This window comes from Lampetra planeri, chromosome 10 (assembly GCF_965212315.1).
Source record: "Lampetra planeri chromosome 10, kcLamPlan1.2.h2, whole genome shotgun sequence".
Taxonomy (NCBI): Eukaryota; Metazoa; Chordata; class Hyperoartia; order Petromyzontiformes; family Petromyzontidae; genus Lampetra; species Lampetra planeri.
The window spans coordinates 15,182,502-15,206,575 of NC_136116.1; the positions used below are offsets into that span (position 1 = coordinate 15,182,502).

The window sequence follows — 24,074 nt, forward strand, 5'->3', positions numbered from 1 at the left end:
CCCCTCTGCTCATCGACGGGACAGTAATAGAGCGTTGATTGATGCATTCATTATCAATTACGATTATCACCTGTATCTGCCATCAACCATTGTTACTTGAATGCATTTCGTTTTTTTTGCTCACTTCAAATTTGCAGCACTTTGTTTGACTCAGTGGGAGTCAGCTGGGAACGTCGCAGTTCGGCAGCATAGCTTACGGACCGTTTCACGCGACAAGCGGAGCAATTGTCTTATCTGTGACACCATCTCCCGGCTTCATCTCAAATAACAGAAGTTGTCAATTATAAACACAATTTTTGACATGAAGCGAAATAGCAACAACAACAAAAACAGTTTACTAGCGGCTAATCGCCATAAGCACTTTTGCGGTTTCAAAGCAACAAAAATATTGTAGGAGAGTCTTCTACGAGAAATAAAAGTGCTTCAATGCCGTCAAAAACAATATCAAATCCAGTATGACTTATGGCTGTACTTTCACACCCACACAACACAAATACTTTATAATGGAACATCTTAGAACAGAGCAATAACAATTCACAAAGAGATAATGCTTGACAAAAATACCGGTACCACTTTATTGGGAATCAAGACACATGGCCAGGGATATTGTGAGTGCCGACTTCGGGCAGGCTGTTGGTGTCCAATGGGAGCGCCTGCCAAGCGTACTCACGGGATGTTTTAGAAGCCAGGACGGTCACCCTAGAACCCCGCAGCAACTGAAATCCAAGTGCGTTGACTTGGCCTTCTTCAGACTGCTGTAGAAAATCTGTGCACAGAAGTGACATGCATTACATGAATGGCACGTTCTCCATACACTGTACGAGTTTAAATATGTATTGAAAAACATAGATGAAAAATTTCGATGGCATAGCGATTGACTACATTTACTCACATCAACAATCTGAAATCTACGTATGCAACGTGTATGCTCAATTGCTCATGAAAGCTGAACTGTTTTGTTGAAAGTGTAAATGCCATGGCCAAATTAAATGAATAATCCTGTAAAAAAACACAATCCATCTCCTTAATAATAAGGAGGTGCATGATAATTATTTTCATATTTATTGTTAATGATTCATTGTCTTTATAGAATTACTGTAAATGCATAGAAGTTGAACTGTTGGTAACTTAAAATCCTTTTATTGAAAAGGGCAAGAATGTCTGACATGCATATGTGTTGTAATGCTGCCACTCATACCAAGGCAGCTGAAAACGGCATCATGCCTATAATTACCTTTGGATGATACATTCAACCTGTTCCCTTTCAATGAGAAGCCAGCTCCAACTACGCTCTGACGGTGAATGCATTTACAGGCAAGTTATTGGGATTACTGAAGTTGGGCATTTAATCTGGACTCGTAGTGCACTGACTACGCAGCCACCACGTGAGTGGTGCTACTGCAAACCAGTACAGTTACTGCTGTCATTTGCTTTGGTTGTTTTATTTCCATTTTACTTTTCATTTACATTTTTTAACTCAGGAAAGCCTCACGAAATCTCATTGCTCTCTATCAGGAGGGTCTTGCCAAGTAAAATAATTCAAATTGTAAGCAATGTTAGTGTTTTGGGTTTTTTATTGCCATTTATTACAAAGTGAAAATAAATGTTGTAGCGTCTGTAGACGAATCATTGAATCGCTGTAACACTGTAACATTAAGGCACGTGATTTTGAGCCCTAAGCAATATTATTTCAAGGAGTGACTTCAAGGCAAGCCCTGCCCAACATTGTGAGTTGAAAGAGACTGCACGTGGGAGGGCCCACCAACCTGTGCAGCACTGGAGGGGTAAGTGACCTTGTGGTCAGGAAGGATGGTTTGTTAGCTACTGAGTATTATTGGAACACTAGTTAATCATTCTGTCAGTTAACCTTTCCATGAGAAATACCAAAAACCTCGTGTTTATTCAATAACGCACAAAGGGAATTCGCAACACGTGATACATTACAACACATTTGAGCAAGGATGGATTTTCAAATATGCAAACCAACAATTAAAATTATAACAAATGTACATTTTATATTCTAACTCAAATTGTAACCGAATATATAGTAGGAGAAATTTGTCCCAAAAATAACCATCTATAAATGTAGAGATGATTTACAATTATAATATGACGCCGTAAAAGGCATATCGAAACAGCAGGCTCTCAAAATCTTCTACATTTATAAGGCAGCTTCACCAGATGATGCATCACAAGGCGAGTCCTTGCTCCAGGCTATTGTAATCGAAAATCAATATGTGCAGTGTTATATGAGCAAGGAATTAAATGTTCTTTACTTGCGATAAATCGAGCTCTGAACACAACTGTGCACAGTGGCTACACACCTTGCAAAACTTCTCAACAACAAACAAAATCGCTGCTTTAAGCATTTCGTTTGTTGTTGTCCTTCCCCCGCACACCTCCGATGAGCACAGCTGGCAACATACGGTGCGAAAGAAGTTCAACAAAAACTGGTAAAGCATTCCACGATCTCTGATGGGGGTGATGCGAGGCGAGCGGAGAAACGCCGCCGCGTGGGGAGCGTGCCCCCTGGGAGCTCACGCCTCGTCTCCACGAGGCACGACGACACGCGGCTTTCGGTTACGGCGGGGCTTCTCTCTTGAACGAGGTGATGAGACACGTGGGCTAAAGTACATTTTACGTTGGCAAACAGCACTTCTATTTGCATGTTAACATTCAAAAAGTGCACTTATAAAAAGTGGTGTAAAATAGCAGTAAGTGCGGTCACGGCAGCACAATAAGTGGACCGAAATTACCTCATGTGTTTGAAATGTCAGCGGTAAGTGGAACTCAACATCAAACGCCGTGATATAAAACAAGACCGAGGCCACCATAAGATAATGTGACGCTTTGCCGCACCTTAAATGCTCCATGGCGCACGGTGATATAAAGCAGACAAACATTTAGTGGGGCCTCCCCTTGTACTCTCCGCCCAGTTTAGACCAATAGGTCATTGTTTATTTCGCCTACTCTGGCCGGTACTTTGCTCCAACGACAACGAGCACAGTAGTAGACTCGGTGGCCGGGGAATTCCTCGCGTACTCGTCTGTCCTTCTGTGCATCTGTCTCTCGTCACCACAATAACCCGAAAGCCGACAAAACCAAGTAACCTATAATTTATCGCTCACCACAACTCAAAAGTGGCTCAACCTAATGACCTAAAATTTACAGTTATCTTGTTCAAATGATGATCTTTTCTACGTTTGGTCTGAACCTTTCCCACAAGATCAGTTTACAAACCAGCGCAGCCTATCCCCATGGCATGAACGAGGAAGTGGGGCCTCTGTGCGCTGCCACTCCGCCACTATTTTTGTTCTTTATTCGTCATACGTCTAAAAAAGGGCCACGGCCTATTAAAGCAAACAAGTCATTGTAGGCCTACAACTGTATATATTGTAAGCAGTTAAATACTTTTTTCTTGAAAGTTTTTATTAGTTTAAAAAAATCTATAAACCCAACACACGCAGCGAGCGCGTGCGCAGGTATACAGGTGGGAGCGGCGAGGCTCTCCGATTGAATGTGCGCTGGGATGGCGCTCATCGCCACTTGTGGCAATGAACCAGCAAGGGGAAGTTCCACTCTCTCACGGTGGGGGCCGCCTCTCCATAGCCCATTTACATTTGCCAATGAAGCAGAGTAGAAATGCAGGCTTCTAATTTGTGCAAATGACTATTCATGCACTGTGTTCCGTTTGCTGCAAACTAATATTCAACAACAATAACTGACAGCTGTTTGTCAATTCACAGTTGGATGAATGCTGCCCCATGCTGTGTTGGTCACTGGGGGTTGTTGCCCCCCCCCCCTCCCCCCCATCTAGAATCTGGACAGTCCAGGTTGGTGAAGGGCGGTTCGGGACTGCTTCAGACATCGCTGGGCACTGATATTTGCCTTGGCCAGGAATCGAACCGAGGTCACGGGTCTTATAGCTCAGTGCACCGTTCACTGTGTCCATCACTGGCTCGAGGATACATCCTACACGTGCATAAATGCTGCAGGTTTACAGTACACATCATTAGAATTCTCACACTATTTATTTTTCTTGTCAGTCGATTAAAAACCTGTAATACGACAATATAAACGTTTTACACTCGTCACAGTTTTGTTGGCAACAGTTCCCTAAGCAGGGGCAGAGTTATACGTGCAGTTGGTTCCTAACAACCGAAGAATGTTGCCATGCAATGCGTGCAGGAGCGAGGGAGATGGTGTGGAATGAGTCGAGCCGTGGCCACTGCGGGCAACTCGACTGCTACCGCTCATAACGTCTGGGCTGGCTCGTGCACAACAACAGCAGCAGCAGCAGCACATCGTGAGCGTAGGGCGAGGTGAAATAAGCTAACGTTGCTGAAATGCCAAAGAGATACTTTCAGTGATTGGCATTCCTTAGAGGCACCTAGAACAGCGGTTCACAGCCCGCGATGCGCATACCCCTGGGGGTACACGTGACTTCTCTAGGGGGTACGTGAGCAAATTCACGTCACTGGGGTGGCCACCTGGGGTATGGTGCTGCTGTGCGCTCGCATTTCTACAGCTGCGTACTTATCAGCTGTATCGAACTTGGTGAGCCTGCGCAATTGGACGCCTGGGTCACCCACGTGCACGGCTACAAGTGCATTCTCTCATTGATCACTTTGATCAAATTTAGTTGTTTTACAAACAAACAAATTCATTCTACGACCCTCTCAAAAAACCCACGAAGCATTCGACGCCCGGCGAACCTCGGCCTTCGCGCTCTGCTCCACGGTGACAGACTCCGCTTCCACTCACAGGAGGGATTTTTAAACTGTTCTTAAAGCATATAGATTGCCTAAATTGTTATTCATTATTAAATAAATATCTTAGGTCTTAATTTTGTGTAAACGCAATTCAAATTGCTATATATCTACAGTAATTGTACTATATCCACAGCACAACTGATCGTACTGGTAGGGGTACATAGACAGGTGATGGGTGTGGGAGGGGAGTAGGCGACACACACTGCCTGAAGGGCTTCAGAGGAGTCACATGCTGCAGTGCCTCTGATCACAGCCAGCACTTCACAGAAAACACTTTTGCTTGAGGGAAGGCTGCAGCTGAACCACGGCACAATTGCGTGCGTTGGGGGAACATTTGCGGAGGTGTAATTCGTGAAGCAGATAAATAGTAGTAACACATTTCAAACGTTAAGTTGCTAAAAATGCATTTAATGATGTGGGAATTAATAGTTAGGCGGTACACTGACAGCACTGACTGTAGCTTTCATCAGCGACAGGCAAAGGGCTGCAGCTTGGGAGGGGATTCAAGTCGGTTTTTAAGTCTCAAATGGCACAAACAGGTGGCGTAATTCAGACGTGATTTGCACCAACCCTGAAAACCCCGAGGAGGGTGCTGGGGGCCACTCCCACGAACAGTGAAACCTTCACAACACAACAGTGCATCACAACGACTACAGAACACTTCATTTGCGATAGAAAGTTACCATACTTAATATATATATAATGTATGCTCACCACAGAAAAGTTCCTGACTTCCACTTTGAGATTTAATCAGTAACTAATGAAGCACCTTTCACTAAAGACGTTTGGATTTATCAAAAATTGTTGCATTCATACCCATAAATTATACTAATCAAATTGGAAGTGTAACTTGCTAGAAAAGCATTTTAAAAAATGTATTCAGCATGCAATTTGAATTAAGGCATTACAATAAGATGCATCTATGCCTATCAGCAAATCTCTAAATGCTTCGCAGGCAGTGATCAACAATAGTTTACCAAAGCTGGCACTTAGGCACTTAGCATTAAACTTACCCCAGAAGAAGTTTACATCTTTTTGCAACAATACAAAGCATTCTTTTTAGTAACAATGATGTACAGTTAAATCCACTGCTGGATGAAAGATTTCCTTTGCCATATCTGTCATGGGCCTTATCTGACTGTACTTCACCAAGCCCGTTTTTCAAGGTTTGTTATTGCAAGGGAGAATGCGTCATTCACCAGCAATATGAAAAACTGCAGTTAGTGGGCTTGGACTCCCGTTGTACCCTAGAACGAACGCAATAAGAGGAGAGTAGATTGTCAACTGCGCTTCTGCGGAGCTCCACTTTCCCCGGAGGGTGAGCCCACCCACCTGGGAAGAGGGCCGCCAGGCTGACGGGTGGCTTGTTGGTGTCGACTGTGAGCTTGTGCTGAGCGCTCTTGGCCGGGGAAGTCGCGTGACACGCGAGGACCAGCGGGAGCGTGAACGCGCTCTTCACCACTCGTGGCACTCCTAGAAAGGAACGCAAGGCCTCAGCGAGGGGCTTGCACGAGGTTTGGATTTAAGCTTTGATTTCCCGTTCTTTCAAAGCTCCGGACAGACACCGCTGGCCGAACAAAAATGACGAGGTAATTGGCAAGCGGTTTAGAAAGACGGCCAAGTGTAAGAAGAGAACATCTCAAGAGAATACCTGCCAGGAAGATTGCCAGGACGGCAACAACAGAAATCGCCCTGTACACCCCAACACCAAAGTCATCCCATGATAATGAGGACACTTTTCTGCACAGCTGTCTCCTCCTTCACTCTACTGGGGAGACCACCTGGTGTTATGATATTTAACAGTGAAATCAAGTTATAATGTCCCTCACAAAAACATACTTTTTTGAATGACGTGTTTTGGTAAAAAAAAATACCAGGAAGATTCAATGCTTAAGTAACTAAAATTAACGTGGAAATTGCAAAGTCCTGGTACATATTTTTACCTTCCACTATCAACGTATATACAGGGCTTCTTTGCTCACTCGTTATTTTCCAGAACGTTGATAGGCTGGCTGCTAAGAAGTAGGGATTATTGGCATAAGGCACTACCACTAGAGGTACAAGGTATCCCGACCCATAATAATCCTTTATGATTGATTGTACCCATATTTAAGTGCTTTTCGACAACACTGTGTAACATATTTTTTTTTGTTCCTGGGTAGTAAGTGTTATTTCCTAATTGCTTATGCCTCAAAAGTACAGAAAATGTTTTTTTTCCCCACAAACTTTGCTTTTGTAACCGGGACAGTGATATTTAGAAATTTAACCAATTTTCAATGAGAAAATGGGCGAATTTGTGTCTCTTCGTTCAAATAAAGCCAGAACATATGAATCAAAATTAACATTTATTTATACTAAAGTAATACTAAAATTACTACAAAAGATTTAGACACCAAGGCGCACGACCACAGGCGGTACTGGCCACAGCGGACTGAGTTCTCTGTGGGGAGGAACAATCTCGACAAACTACTCACTTCTAAATCTTTTGTAGTCACTTTTGTATGAATACTAAAGTAAAATTAGAAACGGCGATGTGGCCAGGTCAAAATGATCCCGTCTGGTACCCCCTTAGTGCTAATGAGATGTCTGCGGCGGTGGCGGTGGTGGTAAATATCGTACTCGTCGTTACAAGAGGTTACTGCATTGAATATCTTGGCTCCACATTAAATAGTGAGGGTACAACAGCCAGATGAAGTCCACAACATTTCGAGCCACTGAAAAATTCTCAACACGATATCATGAGACAAGAACATGCACATTGACTACTGCATGCATTGTATTTTCTAATTTCCTCTATAGGAGATTGGATAAAATTGCTATGGGTCTCTTACACTGAATATAAAATCAATGGTGATGCGTGTGCAGTATTCTCATGCGAAATTGTGAAAAATTACAGCCTTGTGATCAATTAAAGAGAAGTAAGCTATTGTGATTCATGCCACGTGATGACCTTGTCCCTTTAACCTTGTCCACGTAATATTGCAAGGCGAAGTTGATGACGGTAGGAGGCACATGAAGATACAGAAACAATTGGCAAGGAACGATACGTAGAGTGAACACAGTTGCCTCTCAGCAGTCTGATGGTTGCTGCCAAGGACGACGCTAAATGGAGGATCACTAGTCAGCAATGGTCCCCCAGTGGACGACTCTGCTCAAGGGAATTATGATTGTGATTCTGTCTGTAAAGACTTTCTCCTTGGACTGTGGTATGCCTTTGAACTTTTTAGCATTCTTGCCTTGGGGTTATGTATACACTGCACTGTTATGTATATCATTAGGTACAGCATTGCTATTTTATAATTAAATACAGCACTTTGAATTACAACCATTATTCAGTGGTTGAAAACACAATAGATCACAAACATGCAGTATAATTATTTGACTACTGCACATATTTTACAACGAAGTATGCAAGGATACTGAAAAGTAATTCCAAACAAGGTTCTAATCAAAGCTAGCACGAGAGTAAAATGCATAAAGTGTGTGAATCCATGCATGGAAAGTGTACACTGATACATATGGAATAAATCCCGGGGTTTGAAAGATGAATATAATTGACACTGAATAACTTCTGTTTTCTTATACACATTTTTGGAGAGGTTTCGACCTAACAAAATGCTCACTTAACATGCAAAGATAAAGTATTAATAAATAGAGCATGTGCGACATTACTTCAGCCAGTGGATGCCAAATGAGAGTGGTTTTCAAGCCAACTTCCTGACAAGCTGCAGAAGTACTCGCATGCATGATGCATCAATGTTTGGCTCTGTACTTGGCAAGCTTGGTTATGCGCACGCAGCTAAAGTACAACAAATTTGGGACAAATCTTTAGCACTTACTTGACTTAGTGTACCGAGCTAATAAAACGTTCTTCGTCTTCAACTCAAAATTGTGCAATCTGCAGGGCATTGCCTGCACAGTAATGAAATAAATTACACTTACAGCCCTTGTTGGAAGAACTGCGCAGCAGATTTTCTTTCGCAACTAAACAGGGCCGCACATGTGTTTACTAAATTTTGCGTGGGACATTCGAGCATGCTATCAAGCCCATCCGGCAGATTTACATATACCATTTGGCAATGTGATCATCTACGGTATAAAGACACACTATTTGTTGAGATTCTACATGAGGTCTGTCATGTGAATTACATTTGTTCACATTTCATGGTGTGGAGAACAGTGTGGGGAGAGGGGATGACATAGAGGGGGTTCTTCAAATAATGAGTTAAACGGACAATTTAAAATAGTGAGTGAAATTTAACTAACTACTCACGAAGTGAAAGGGTAAAAGATGTTATGATGGTTAACAGTGATTAACTAAACACCTTTTTGACAACCTGCAACGTGATGACCAGGCCGTGCCATGGCCGAGTGGCAGTACGTCCGCCACTTATTGCAGAATTTCAGTGGACGTTTAAGATCCTGTGACGCCATTCAAAAACAGTAGGCCCTTGCATGCTGCTGTCATGGTTCAAATATACCAAGTTTGAAAATTAAGGGACTGGCTATGTACACACTTGTACACTTATGTCGATATAATAACATAGAAGCTGCTGTGATAACAATATCTCACCACATACAGTCAATGTTCCAGGAGTGAAGTTCTAATATTTAAATGGTGCCAAGACGCATCACTAAAGTTCTCAGACTTATCCCTCTCAGGCTGTTGGGATAGCCACATTTTCTCAAATCTTTGAGTCGGTCTTAAACATCTAAATGGCCACACAATCAGTTATTTTGAGCCGCTGGTCTGGTTAAGGTTGATAGTTTTCGGTGCATGTAATACACACCTATGTGTAATGTTAAAACTACAAGGAGAGTGTTTGAAACCTCATAATTTAACTCCCGATTTTGGGGTGTATCACCGCCAATCACTTTTCCTAACATGAGTGGGAAAAGATTACAATATCATTTAAAAATTCCTCAGTCTAGAGAGCACACTGGACAAAAAACACATTCTCTGACGTGTAAGCTGCTACACGGATCGCGGTGTAACTTTGGTGACCTCGGCCCCGACAGCTGTCTGAGTGGGGAAGACGCATGCAGAATTAGTCCTCAACAAGATCACGTGCAGTGAAGGAAGCAAGCCATGGCTAATCCCTGGATCTGCTGACCAATGTTCCGTGGTTGCCACTAAATTAGGCTGCGATTTTCACGGACACAGCTGTGCTCTCTATCAAGGGTGCGTGGGCTCAATCGCAAAGGCCAGCAGAGCTCGATGTTATCAGTGTGAAGGGCTTACCTGTTGGGTTCCGCTCTGAGTTTGCAGGCAAAGAGAAGGAAATGCATGTCAGACGTGTGTCAAGCACCATTGCTCACAATCAGCTTTGGTCGAGATACTTTGGGGTTTGTTGTTTCATCCTCCTATGTATGTCATTAAAGTTTTAATTTCTGACAAAAAAGATCGGAATTTACCCGCATTGTTCTCACACATAATAGCCATCCAAACCACCGGGAATGTGCCCAATGTCATTAAATCTCGTAAGCTAAACCAGATTTGTGGAGAAGTCCAACTGTTTAGTTCCTCATATAGAGGCGTAGATGTGGTGACCACGCTTCTGTGCTCTTGCGCACAAATCTGGCTGTCGCCTGATGAAGCTCGTTGCAATTACTGGCGAAACGTCGTACTCAGTTTGTAAATGTTGTGGCTTTGCTCTCAAACACACCGGTTAGTGCTGTACTAGTGACAAATTGGCACGTTCTGTTTACGTGACAACCCTTACTAGTTGGCTGTGTCGGGTGGTGGCAGGTTTTAACGACACATTTCTATATTTAGGCGATCTAACCCAAAAAACCTCTATTATGGATTATATCGGTCGCGAAAACCTACGTGTTAAACTGGAAAATCCATTTTGAAAAACAAACTCGAGAAATAAATGGTAACTGTATTAGCCATATCAGATTCGCAAATGGAAAAGTCATAACAGCTGATGGTTATTAATTGTCGAAAATTACCGAATAAATTAACAGGGAAGACTGCAGTGGGGATAAAGATAACATGAGCAAAACAAAAACAAAACGCATATTTGAGGGACACCACTGGGAAAATACAACGATGTTGATGCGGGGCAACTGCTGAAGGCAGACCAGGGTCAATGTGCGGAGGTAAGCGAGAGCAAAATTACAATTGATATCGAAAAACAATACACAGAGGCTCTGAACTCAGAAGCTTACCCAATTAAGGACACTCCTACTCTATGGGCCATGTGAATGCATGCAATAAGATTATCTTAAACGAGAGGCTGACTGCACAATTCTGGCAAAGATTACACCGATGGTGGGTTTAACAACATATACATTTACGCGATCTAACCCCAAAAAAACCTCGACTATGGATAATATTGGTCGCGAAAGCCTACGTATTACACTGATTGCAATAAAATTCGACAAGAAATGGTCTTTGGAACAATATAAAGTGGTCTATGAACTGGCCGTCATGATACACTATGCCTGATGAAGCCAATATACTCACTGACCTATTACAGAGATATGAGGGTGTTTATCGAAACCAACACAATGGATAAGAGACAATGAACAACGCAACAATGTTTGTAGACTTCTATCGATAATTTCAAATCCGACCAAACTAACGTTTTAACAGAGGTAGCATTCATCCCATTTCATGTAAACATTCAGATCGCGGTATCAGATATCCCAAGATCACAAAGAAAGCGTGGACAGATGCACGGCCGGATGTTGTAGATGCACGGGCGGATCACGATGGTACAACCCGCCCGTTGTCGCAGCCACGAGCTGCCCCCCCCCGCCGCCGCCGCCCTGGCTGCGTGTGCCGGGCTCCGCGTCACCGTGCGCACCTGTGGGCGTGCTGTAGTGCACCACCACCTCGCCCTGCAGCTCCGCCGGGGGGTGCGGCTGCTTCAGGAACACCGACACGGTGGCCGCGGTCGGCCTCCCGGCTTCTGCGGCGCGATCACGGCACACGCACGCGAGGGGAGCTCGCCACCCGTCATCACACCCCCCCCACCCCCCGCGCACTTTTGTGAACTTTTTTGGTTTTTAGATTTCCTGTGAAGCATCTGCTGGAGATTAGGCTGTGTTTAGACGCTCTATAACTGTAAATATTATTGCATAAAAAAACAAAGGCCTTAATGCATTCAAGATGATGCCTGCCTTCATCCAGCAGTAGATAACTAATGGTTGATGATGATGACGATATGAGGACTATCCAAAACTACTGCCTGCTATCCTTGTTTATCAACAAACATTCCATTACACTGATAATCATGAATGGAAATGTTATAAATATTGTGAACGTTTGTCAGACTGTCGGAGCCCTCGTCTCGCATGGCAGCGCTAGATGGGAGCGATGCGATGTAAGGCAGTGGTATTGATGAGTGTGCCGAGTTATTAGTTCAGTCCATTGTAAACGGATTTTGAGAAGGGTGTAATGTGAGCGAGACATCCTGTGGTACCTAGAGTGTAGTATGTGAACATATCCCTGGTCACGGATAGGGGCTCTCGGACAGACACCATCACCTTCACACTCTGCAGGATGCGTCTGCTCTGCACGGTTATCTGCAAGACAAGCGATGGCGTGTGAGCTCACGAGCGCCACGGCCTATCAAACGAGTGGTCATGCAACACGGCACATCAACGGCGTGTCTGGCAGCTCGAATAGCCGCTGCTCCCACAAAGCATACCACTTGTGCAGTTCTATCTAACAATGTTCACCTGTCCGTCCACAATGACGAAGTGAGTGTCTGAGTACGGGCTACGCTCTGATCCATATTCTTAGTCACGGCTCACCTCAGGCTTGGTTCTGGCTCAAGTGCATTATTATTACAAAGTAAACTCAACCCAAACCCCAGAAAAGGCTGTAAGCATTTCTGGAACCATGCTTAGAGCGGGCTCAAGTTAAACATGGCTTTGAAAATCCCGAGCATGGTCCCCAGCTATGCTCGGGATTTCCATGAGCTGAACCTGGGCCAAACCATGGCTCAGTTGCTTTCTTGTCCACTGAGAGCAACTGAGCAGCTCCAGCCTGAGCTGAGCAGCTCCATCCTGAGCTGAGCAGCTCCAGCCCGAGCTGAGCAGCTCCATCCTGAGCTGAACCGCTCCATCCTGAGCTGAGCAGCTCCATCCTGAGCTGAGCTGCTCCATCCTGAGCTGAGCTGCTCCATCCTGAGCTGAGCAGCTCCATCCTGAGCTGAGCTGCTCCATCCTGAGCTGAGCCGCTGTTCGAGGCCAAGCCAGTGCTGAACCCGTGACTGGGCATAGGGCCCCTAGTGTTTGGGTTTTAGGTTGAATTAACTTTGGAATGATGCACAAAACAAAAGTATTGGGTTACATGTAATTTTGGCAAGTTTTATTCCATTAAGTTAAACACATTATAAGTTATTCTTTTAATAACATAACAAATAAACATTTGCTTTTGTTATTGTTATATTAGATTTAGGAAGCATATCAGTTCTGTATAGCTATCTCAAGATAATTCCCAAGTGAGTTTGAGACAAATTCCACTAAAATTGAACGATTAAACCCAAAATCACGCCAATATCACCGAGTGTGGCACATGTTTTCTAAGATTTTGATAGCTTTCGCAGTGTTGAGTGTCAATCAGGTTAAATCCAAACCACAGATGCCAACGGCATTTCATCACTGCTTTGCAATTATAGGCCTCTAACAGTCAAGTTAGGTACTGTATGTTATACATTATAGATGGTTCACATCATAGCATTGGAACACTGATTATAATTAGCAACTGAAATAAATGTAAATAAACAAACGAAACTTAAAACTTCAGCAACGCACTAACATATGGAATGGCTCTTGGTGAATTTTTTTTGCGCAGATACAACTGTTACAAAAGATATTAGCTTAACTGTTAAAGTAAACCACATTTTTCTACATGCAAGATAAGTTTTCCGATGACCTACCTTAACGCTGATGGATGGCACAGACTCTCCACTTATGTCTATCCCAGATGCTACCTAGAGGCAGGATTTATTGAAAACAGGTGTTAATTTTGGGACAGATAATATTCCAAACAGTACAAGAACACTACCAATTTGGATAAAGACAATAAACAGTTCTGCAGACATCCAAGCATTGAGACAATTATCTTCTTAAAGATGAAATAAGTTGATATTAAGGGAAGGAATTGTGAAAAGGAATACAAATGCAATTCAGTTACTTTTTAAAGTTACTTTACTTCAAGCAGACGTTACTTAAACCCTAATTATAGCAAATTATCATACTCACGACCTATAAACAATCTGTTGAGTAAGTCCATTACGTAATCACGCACATTCATTTCCACATGTTATGGAAGATCTGTAATTTGGGAGCGTCTTGCCTTTGCTGCATCTCTACGTGAAGTGTCTCTCTCCTAGTTAGAGACTAGCATACAAAGGGGCTGCAGTCGTTCACATTTGAGAATGTAACTTTGCACAGGAATAGCACGGCTATGATACAATCGGTGCTTAGATGGCAGCGATAATAAAATACAGCTCCGTGGAAGATTTTAGCTGGACCTGCTTGCAAAGCTAACTTTTACTTGACTATTTGGAAAAGTCTGCTTTGCACAGAGAAAGGAAAATCAGGTACCATTGACAAATATTGTATTCTACAGATAGGGGACAATTTCTCCACAAGAAGCAATGTTGAAACAGCAAGACAAATTGATGGTAATATTCAAGTTACAGTATTTGTTGCGAGCACCCAGTTGTTTTAATTTCCTGTTGCTTGAAAAATTGAGCGGCAGAAGTGGCAATGGCCATGGGGAAGGGGCCAAACAAAACTGCTGGTTTATGTACAGGTTTTATTGTTTGGCACTTCAACAAATCATAAAATGCAGGCCTTTGTGGGCTGACAAAACATTTAAAGTACCTCCACTGACCAGAAAGGTGGAATGAAAAGCAGAAGAGAAGGCAATTGCATGAAGCAATGTGTTTTTGAGCAACCAACCATGTATTGGGAACATAAATGATCATGCACATCCGTGTCTCTCTTTGAGTATGGTTTATGGTAAAAACAAATATTTTATAATGTTCCTTTTTGGCCGTACATTACGTTTCCAAAATACCCCGGAGTGCATCACATATATAGAGAATGCACAGTGCAACAAGAACATGCGATTTGCTTGGTTTAAATATTAACCCACAGCATCTGTTGAGACCAACGTGGCAGATCAGCATTTAGAAACTAACAGATTTATTATAGAATCGCACTTCCTGGCTATGATGCAAGAAGCCAACATAAATGTTTTATAATTAATCTATGACAGTCTATTGTGGGTTCCATAACACTGATAACACATCAAGAATAGCCTGTCAGGAGACTAAACTTATTGACTGAGATGCAATGAGTTTCCATTTGGCGTAGATACATGATAAGGTTATATGGATGCTTTACTGTGCTGCTGTAAGAAGTAATCACATCAGAAGTAGACATATAAGAGGGTGACAGAGAGTGTGGTTTACCCAAATTTAATTAATCCAGTCTCTTGCCTGGATGTCCCACATAGGACAGCTGGACCATAGTAACATTACAAGTTTAGGATGTAGGAGCTTTGAGGATATCAACTTAAAATGCACTTTTATAAAGAGCGGTTTTGGAGATTATTACATTGCCCAATCTTTGCTGCTTCAAGCGTATGTCAGACAGCATAGCCACACCTCCGAGGTATGTGTTTATCAACGCCAATATGTTTACTTGTGTTGTGCCTTCCTTTAACGTACGTTAACTGAAAACAAATTGATGCTTACTGGCTTGTTACACCACAAAGGATACCTCATGAGGTGATACCATATAAATTCTGACACACACAAGGGGGTGAATATGTTTAAGTTAAAGACAAAAGAGGACGTGATAGAAGCACTCATCCTTAGTATGACAGTGAATCCACAAGCATTGACAAAACGTGATGAGGTTATACTCACAGACGCGCTGTCGAGAGAAGAGGACACAGCAATTGTGACTGTCAGGTCATCGTCCTTATCTTTGGCAGGCAAGATGTCTACGCACGGAGCACGGCACCCAGAATGCAACAGGTTAGCTTTACATTGATTATGAGGAGTGACATCTGATATTGTTATGACTATGCTGTCTTCGAGGACTCGCTGATGACTTTTAATTCAAAGCTTCTCTTGATTCTTAGCAGAAACATTTCCAAATGAGGTCAGTAAGGGGAAGAAGCTTTTTCCCACAAAACATTGCCAGAAAAATGCCTCATGGTTTTATCTGATGAATGCATTCTTAGATTTGGTAACTGTTAAAAAAACAAAGACAACCATTGTTGTCTACAGTAACTGGCTATGTAGAACCGCAGCTCATTATCCTTAAACATGTGGTTTAGACTCGGCGCTCCATGGATGGTAACCCAGGATTTTGCACTGCGGATTCAATTGGAGTTAAACCAATGAGCTATACACTCACATCACTTTATTATTCTTGGCTACCTACAGATATCGGACTTTCATGAAAAAGCTAAAATCTATGTATGTGAATTAATATATCACAATCAGAATATTTATACTCGAGGAATCCGATGAGCTATAAAGCTCTTATTCATTCAATTACCATAGTTAACTTTTTTACTTACAAAAAGCCTGTTAAACAATGACTTTCATTGTACAGGTCAATGTGTCTATTGTAGAGTGACACGACTGGTTTTAAAATTGTGCAGTAGAGCTTTACAATCTATCTTACACCGTTTGTGACATTTGGTCACTAAATGCTGGAGGATTGTGCAGCGTTAGGTAAGTTGTTATGGCTACGATAAATGGAAATGCTTATCTATGTTCGGGGTTTTTCACTGACGAGGTCAAAGCAACTTCCTTCAACATCAAGTTTTAAACGTTTAGAGATTGCAGCGCATCAACAAATATGCAGCCTTCATATTTGGACAAACGACCATACCGGCTTATTCTGCTACGTAGCTTCCCACTTACTCTTTGTCAAGCACACAGGTTTCCCGGTGGAGTATTTCCATTTGGAATAAAAATTTCCTCCACACGGAATACCAACGACTCACCACCACCACCACGTGTTTCACTGATAAAGAATATTTAACGTCCATTGATGATGTGCTACACTCAAGTAGAATTTCAAACGCCTTCAAAAACTTCGATTGCTCTGATATTCAGTGCAGTACGCATGGCCACTACAATGGTCAAATACTATTTACACGGTTAGTCATGAAAAAACACTACCTTATGGTTAAAAAATATATATATGTCAAAATATGGACAAAAGTTTCACGTGATGGAACTTCATCAGATCAGAGAAGTGGAACATAAAACATAATATTAAGTGGTTCCTTGAAAAGACTGATATTAAGGGAAAACACAGCAGGAGTATGAGTAGGCTTACGCTATTCGACATATTAGGAACGAATCCAACTTAGAAAAAAGGTAAGCAAAACTATTTAAATACAAGATAGTAGGGTATGATAACATGTCAGTATGGTGCATTCTGGGAGGCACACCAACTGTGTAAACAATTGATATTTGTGAAACGCACGTGGACTCCACTGTATAAATAAGCGTACCCCCTTGGGACACGACGGTAAATTACGGCCAGCCTCCGCTACTGTGCCACAGTCAACTCAGTGATCGATGTTTCATTCGACGTTCCCCTGGAGGCCACGTCAAGTTGGGTTAGAGTTTCACAGAGGACGCCCACGAGAGACATTCACGTTAAACACCGGTTGCTGTAAACTATTTCTACGCAACTCTATGGGTGGTGAGGGTGGACACTCTGGTGTCTGTGTAACAACGGGCGCTCTGCAGATGGTCCACTTGTCCCCAGACCACTTACTCATTCATGTGGTTCGTCGTGAGAGACGTGCCTATTTCGATGAATAAAAAAAACACTCTTTTGCAACTAAATACGTTTGATGAGCCAGACCTGCTTGAAGATTAACACACATTCCTCTTTTGATACTGTACTGGCAGTGGTGCAAAAGCACAAATAACAAAAGACTGGACACATTTGTCAATAATACTGCTATAGAAAGTAAAAATATATACATGTAAAATAGGCTATAAATAAGGGTCAATGCTCAAAATGTCGTGTATTATATAAAAAATGTGTTACCCGCTTGGTGTTGCAAACACGCATTGAGTGTCGTGTGAAAGCAGGAAGCTTGCGAGCGTCTGTGCACCACCTTTAGTCCTGGTGGCTTCACGGATCAGCTTTGTGAGCTCCCTCATCTCGGCGTCGGTCTGCGTGTAGTTGAGGTCTCGGGCCTCCACGCGCGGCGCCTGGAAGAGCGAGGGGTCCGTGCCCAGGTAGGAGCACTGCAGCTGCCCCTCGGCACTCAGGGTCACCAGGATCCCACGAAGGTCCCTGAGCCACACACACGCGGTCCACACATGCACACGCGGTCCACACACACGCACATGCGGTCCATACACACACACGGTCCACACACACACGCACACGAGGTCCACACATGCACACGAGGTCCACACACACACACACGAGGTCCACACACACACACACGCGGTCCACATGCACACACGGTTCGCGTGCACAGCATCAATACAACACACGCCATGACCACACACGGTCCACACGCACACCGTGCCGCATTGCACTACAGCCAACTCAAACACCTATGCCATTTGTTTCTCTGCAAGTTGCAACACATTTTTTTTTAATACCAAGAACATTACAAGAAAGTGAACATTTACAAATGTGTCCAGAATCTGTGCACATTTAAAATACAGAAAACAATATAATAATATCGTAAAGGAAGCATGATAGGACATGGTTTAGCTTGCGTAGTGTTTCTAACTTAATAGCTTGGTCTTCTATCACAGATGTTAATTTGTGATTAATATATTTTTTTATACGATGATGGTTTATGTTTAAATACGTGCTTGTCTACAAGTCAACTGTGCCAGAAAAAAAAGCATGTTATCTGCTACACCATCAATTCGACTGGCATTGCAACAATATGTGAAATATCTTGTGTAAACAGCTGTCACTGAGTAATTCATCAACTGGAGATGCATGCATTTGGATCTTATCATTTATGTAACAGTTTCTGAATGCTGGACCTGCAGGTTGCCCTTCCTGTTTTGATTCACTTTGCACAATAACAGGACACGGCTCTATGTACACACAACACACACCGCTGCAGGAATGTACCCACGTACAATGGGGTGACTGATTATCAGGGCTCCACGAAAAGGTTCAGACACACCGATCGACTTCCTTTAACAAGCACGTTCAGGTTTTGAGGTGGAAATGTAACCTCGTGAAAATGTGATGCAAGTATTTGAATTAAGAATTCATTTCACAGCCTACCCACAGCTATTAAGTTTTACTGGCATGTTCACACCTTTGCTATAATAAGCATCAGCATGGGCCAGCCCAGATACACCTAAAAGATAGATCTTTACCACGATATATAACGTGTGTTTCCATGTGCTAGCAATTCCTAGCACCCATAGAGGGGGTATCAAAGTCAAGGTCTGCTATTTACCTATAGTTATGTTTCTCAGTCAAACACAGAAAGACAAACACTTTGCTGTCCACAAAGTGTGTATATGAAGAGTAGTGACTTTAGATTTACATGAAAATATGAAGCAGAACTTTGCCTCAGAAGTTATTGGCCAATAAAGTGTGATTTTGTGACTGAAGTAGATATGTAATATATAGTCCAATCCTGACTGACCAAACTTCAATATTCTGGAATTTGAACTTGGCTGGACTTTGCCTGGAAAATAAAGAATTTTTTTTTTTGTTCAAGCCAAAGATCCTCTCCATGTGTAGACAATTCTAAACTCCCCCCAGCCCAACTCTCCTAGCACAGACCAACCCCATGCAGCCCTCACGGATAGGCTGGCGACCAACTACACAGGGTATAGTGTCGTGGTCTGATATACAGTAAGTCATGTACTGTGATTTCACGTTTAGTGACCTTTAAGTGGTCACTTTATTTTACTGAACCAAGGCGAGAACTCGAGAGACAAGGGATAAGTGTCATTTGCAAGAGCGACAGGCGTCACGAAATTACGAAAGCCAAACAAATAAACTAAATAACTTGATGAATAATAAATAAATTAGAGCAAAAGTAACTGTGTCCATTAAGGTGAGTTTAGATTCAACCATTTACTCTTATTCATGTATAATGTTAGGTAGGATTTATATATAGTTCTTGTATTTATTTAGAATTTTAGGTATGGTTTACAGGGTGTAATTGATTTAACTGTTTATTTTTAAACGTAATCAAATTTACCTGGAGATCCGGCTAAGTGGACAGGATCTCCCCGTATTACACAGCGTTTTCAAGTATTCTGAAATAAATATTTCAGTGTCAAATGTTTAAAGTATGCCAGCAATCAAAGGTTAAACCAATGGGTCAAGAAGCTGACATTGAAATGCACCGGCTGAGTTGCACTTTTCAAATAAAAGATAATAAACTGCCAAAGTAAATAGTTTTGACTTAAACATTTCAAGAAAATAAACTACCTCCACGAATTGTATTTTTTATTTTGCAGGGTTTCAAGAGATAAATCAAATTATCTCATTAAACGTAACTGGCTTGGTCAAAACTGTTGTACTGTGTTTGTGTTCGATCCACTTCACAATATGGGTTGAATACGATGATGAGCACGTGGAAATGTTGCGATGCATTTCCCACGTGTCTTTAAAGCATGTATAATATTACCACTGCCGGGATGTGTAACATTGAGATGTGGCTTCGGTAGCATAGTTTTCTTTCATCTTACTTGCACACTGGCACTGTGTACAATCCAGGTACAATCTCTGTAAACGTGAACAACGTTTTTATGGAGGAAGCAGGGACGCAAGCAGATGAAGGATAGACTCTGAAGGTTGAGCAGCTGTCATCTGGGCTATGTCCTGTTGTACGTTGATACTCACGTTTGAACACAAATATCCAAAACCTGGCCACTTAGCAGGAATAGAAAGATACTAAGATGATTTATTCTAGATTTGAAGATGATTTATGTTACCAGACTTTACCAAAGCGTTTCAACTGCAAGGCAATATGATAAATGGACATTTACATCGTGTATTGAAGGTATTATTTTGTAAACACAAGTGGGAATCCCACTTTTAACGCTACCGTCGTGTATAAGGTGGTTTATAAATAAAATTTGTATGATGATGATGATGGTCAGTTGCATCGTAAGGCAAGGGATACGTTTCATTTGCTAGAGAGGTGGCAGTGGTGGCTTGAGGTGGCCTTCATCCAGCAGTGGAATGATGGTGGCTGATATGACAATGGGTAACAGAGACAGATGATGATAAGAGATGTGGCAGGGATGGATGATGCACTTGACATTGCATGATAATGATGATGAAGTTCCTGAAAATTCTTATTTGTTTTTTTAATGAGCGCCCTGCACACCAGGGACTTCTAAGACTGTGTTACACCCAATAAGGAACTTGCATCACACTTCATCCCACACAACTGATAGGGCACCCCCAGTGGTAGCTATCCCAGTGTGGCACAAGGTGACTCAGCACCTGGCCTGCAGGCAGATATTATTCTGCCAATATTGCGCAATGATTGCTGTTTAATCAAAATGTTGTAATTTCCAGGTCAGTTTCTAACTTGGCAAATTTAGACCGTGACATGTACACAATGGCCTTCTCATCTGGAATGACGTTAGAGGGTTCTTTAACGTCCATTGCGAAGCAGACGGAACGTAGCATTTTTACGGTTAATACACCCACAGTAATAACCAGGTCGGCTTGGCGGATTTGAACCACGAATCTCTGCAACAAGCGGCAAGCGGGCTGCCGCTGGGTAACGTCACCGGCCCTGATCGCGACGCTTGCCGTCGCTTCTGCTTCCCCTGTGTACTGATGGAAAGGGCACTCACTGAAAGGTCGCGATGCGCACCGCAACAGGCACATGGGGCAGCTGGGCGGCCCAGCGTAGCCGGTTATCTTGGTACACGAGGAGCGATCTGCTGTGGGTTCCCACCACCGAATGCACAGTCCCCTCACTCACTATACAAACACACGCACAGAGAGCAAGCACCACCACACAGACGCTGTCTTCATCATGCCGTCGTAACAGCGACACCACACTAACACTGTTAGTGGCATCATCCACGTTTAGAGCAGCAACCCCCACAATGGCCAAAAACCACATTCAAAGGAATGGCCAACAATGCTTTTTTTAAAGTACAATCTCCTTCTTGCGTTTGCTATCAAAGGTCAATATCCAAATCACTCAACCACTTGATCCCCAATTCAATTTAATGAGCCTTTTCACTCCACCTTTTATCCATCGTAAGCAACAGTCTGCGACAATGTGGAGGGACGGCTGTCTGCTGAGCAGCTACGCAGTTGCACGTCACCGGACAAACTAAGACGGTACCACATCAGGATGCCAAGACACCCATAGCCACACAGCAGTCCCAAATCGAGAATACTGATCACATATAACTACTCTTTAAACATTTTAATGTTAAAATCTAATGGACATTTTTAAGAAATGCTGCTATACCTTAAGCTGTTCACACAAATCCACACACGTGATTCCTTTCAGACGCAGCTGAATAGGATTTAGTAGAACAATAAACCAAAGCAACACTGAGCACGTTGAATGGCAATGCATCTTTCGGTTAAGGATCTCTAAAGATATATCCTATACATCAAAATAAACTTACTTGTAGAAACATGCACTGACATGTGAGGCTTTCTGAATGTATGTTGCATGTTATTGTTAACGTCAAGCAGTGTGAGAATTTAAAACATAATCAAATAGCACAGCTGGTTTATTTTAACACACTGATGGGTACTGATAGCGTACTACACAGCTCTTTCTGCTTTCCAATGCCACCACGTATGCTCAACGCTCCACTCGTAGATTAAATTCGCAGACTCAACCTAACGTAAGACGTTAGCGCCATACCGCAACGCAGCCCAGAGCCACACGGCGTTACTCCAAACGTACGCGGCCACTCGTGGGACGAACGCCGTGCTCGTTCCACGCGCAGCACAACTGGCACATTCACAAAAAATAAAAGAGAAGCATCTGCGCGCTCACCAGAGGCGTAGGGAAGGATGCAACTGGGATTGTACTCCAGCTTCTTCATGAACCGCAGCTGTCGGCCGTTCTCCTTGAGGCAGTAAACGTTCCTCTCTCCCAGGACGAATATGGACGGCGGTGCTTGGGAGAAGGCGGCGACCTGCACGTCCAGGGCCTGCTCTCCGATGTTGAGCGACCAGTCCGCCTGGAGCACCGCTCGCGGGACGGGAAAAAAAACACGCGCCCTCCACCTGCTGACCCCAGGCAAAATCTACGCCAGGCCCGAGATTCGCAGCGACGTTGGAAACCTCCCTCGTTGATTTTCACGAAGCCGAATTCAGCCGATCGTTTAAGCCGAGGAGCAACGTTGCAAGCAGAGCTTCACTTATTCTGCCTCCCTGTCGACGATAACGGGAACGTATATGATCGTAAAGAGAGCGCAGATAGGTACAGGAGGTTTCCAGGGTGGGTGTCTGTACAGCTGAGGGGTAGAGTCATAGCAGATAGTCAAGTGTGTAGCAGGAAATGTGTCGGGGGAAATGTAATTTTCCTGATGCACACTTGGACACTCTCCCATCAAAATGCATCATGTAAACCAGTGACACTTTAATAACATCAATACGGTGACTTTGAATTTAATGTGCATTACAAGTGATGCACATTAATCATGCACCAATGTGCACTAAACAGGTCTATTGGAGTCATTTACAAATTAGTTCCATGACATCTTCCGGGGTAATTCTCAGACATGAGGTGGTGCACTGCTCACTAGGAGAGTTCCGAATAGATTCCCTTTGCTACATCACATTATGCCAAGAGCACAATTGAAATATGTTGGGGGGGGGCGGGGAGAATAAAAGCCGCATTCATAAATATGCACTCATCCACAGCCGCAATAAGATATCATTGCACCCTCGAGTGATTGATACTGTGACGAGCGAGATGTGGTCACACGGCTGTGCCTCTCACCACCAGCTTCTTGCCCGAGCTGAGCTTCTGCTGCTCCCACTCCTGCCGACTGTCTGCGTCTGTGGCGACAGCCAGAGCCTGGTACCTGCGTGGACAATGCGACAGGTTACGGGGACAACAACAACGATATGGAACATCCATTTCGTTTTCTCGAACAACGTTCACGACCAGCTCATTTCAGGCCTTTCACCTTGCCTTAGTCAGCTGTCTCGTGCGGTGATGGCAATAAATACTGTAGCTTTATAAACTACTAGCCTATAGCCCGTCCAAGGACGGGTGTATTGCAGTAAATCTGACACATTCAAGCGAAAAGCACACAGTAAAATCATGTTCAGTGCATCCATTGGTGT

The 24,074-nt window shown here is 43.1% G+C and overlaps 1 protein-coding gene across 2 annotated transcripts in view; it reads right to left on the bottom strand.

Annotated features, from left to right (window-relative positions):
• BBS9 (Bardet-Biedl syndrome 9) overlaps window positions 1-24,074 on the bottom strand; it is a 60,483-nt gene that overhangs the window by 16,178 nt on the left and 20,231 nt on the right. For both annotated transcript variants that reach the window (XM_078598420.1, XM_078598421.1), the window contains 10 exons: window positions 23,725-23,809; window positions 22,774-22,960; window positions 21,599-21,728; window positions 17,902-18,083; window positions 15,674-15,750; window positions 13,670-13,723; window positions 12,206-12,308; window positions 11,588-11,692; window positions 6,105-6,245; window positions 671-766 (listed from right to left, as the gene is read on the bottom strand). In XM_078598420.1, coding sequence (XP_078454546.1) covers window positions 671-766; window positions 6,105-6,245; window positions 11,588-11,692; window positions 12,206-12,308; window positions 13,670-13,723; window positions 15,674-15,750; window positions 17,902-18,083; window positions 21,599-21,728; window positions 22,774-22,960; window positions 23,725-23,809 — 1,160 coding nt within the window. The remainder of the gene's footprint in view (window positions 1-670; window positions 767-6,104; window positions 6,246-11,587; window positions 11,693-12,205; window positions 12,309-13,669; window positions 13,724-15,673; window positions 15,751-17,901; window positions 18,084-21,598; window positions 21,729-22,773; window positions 22,961-23,724; window positions 23,810-24,074) is intronic.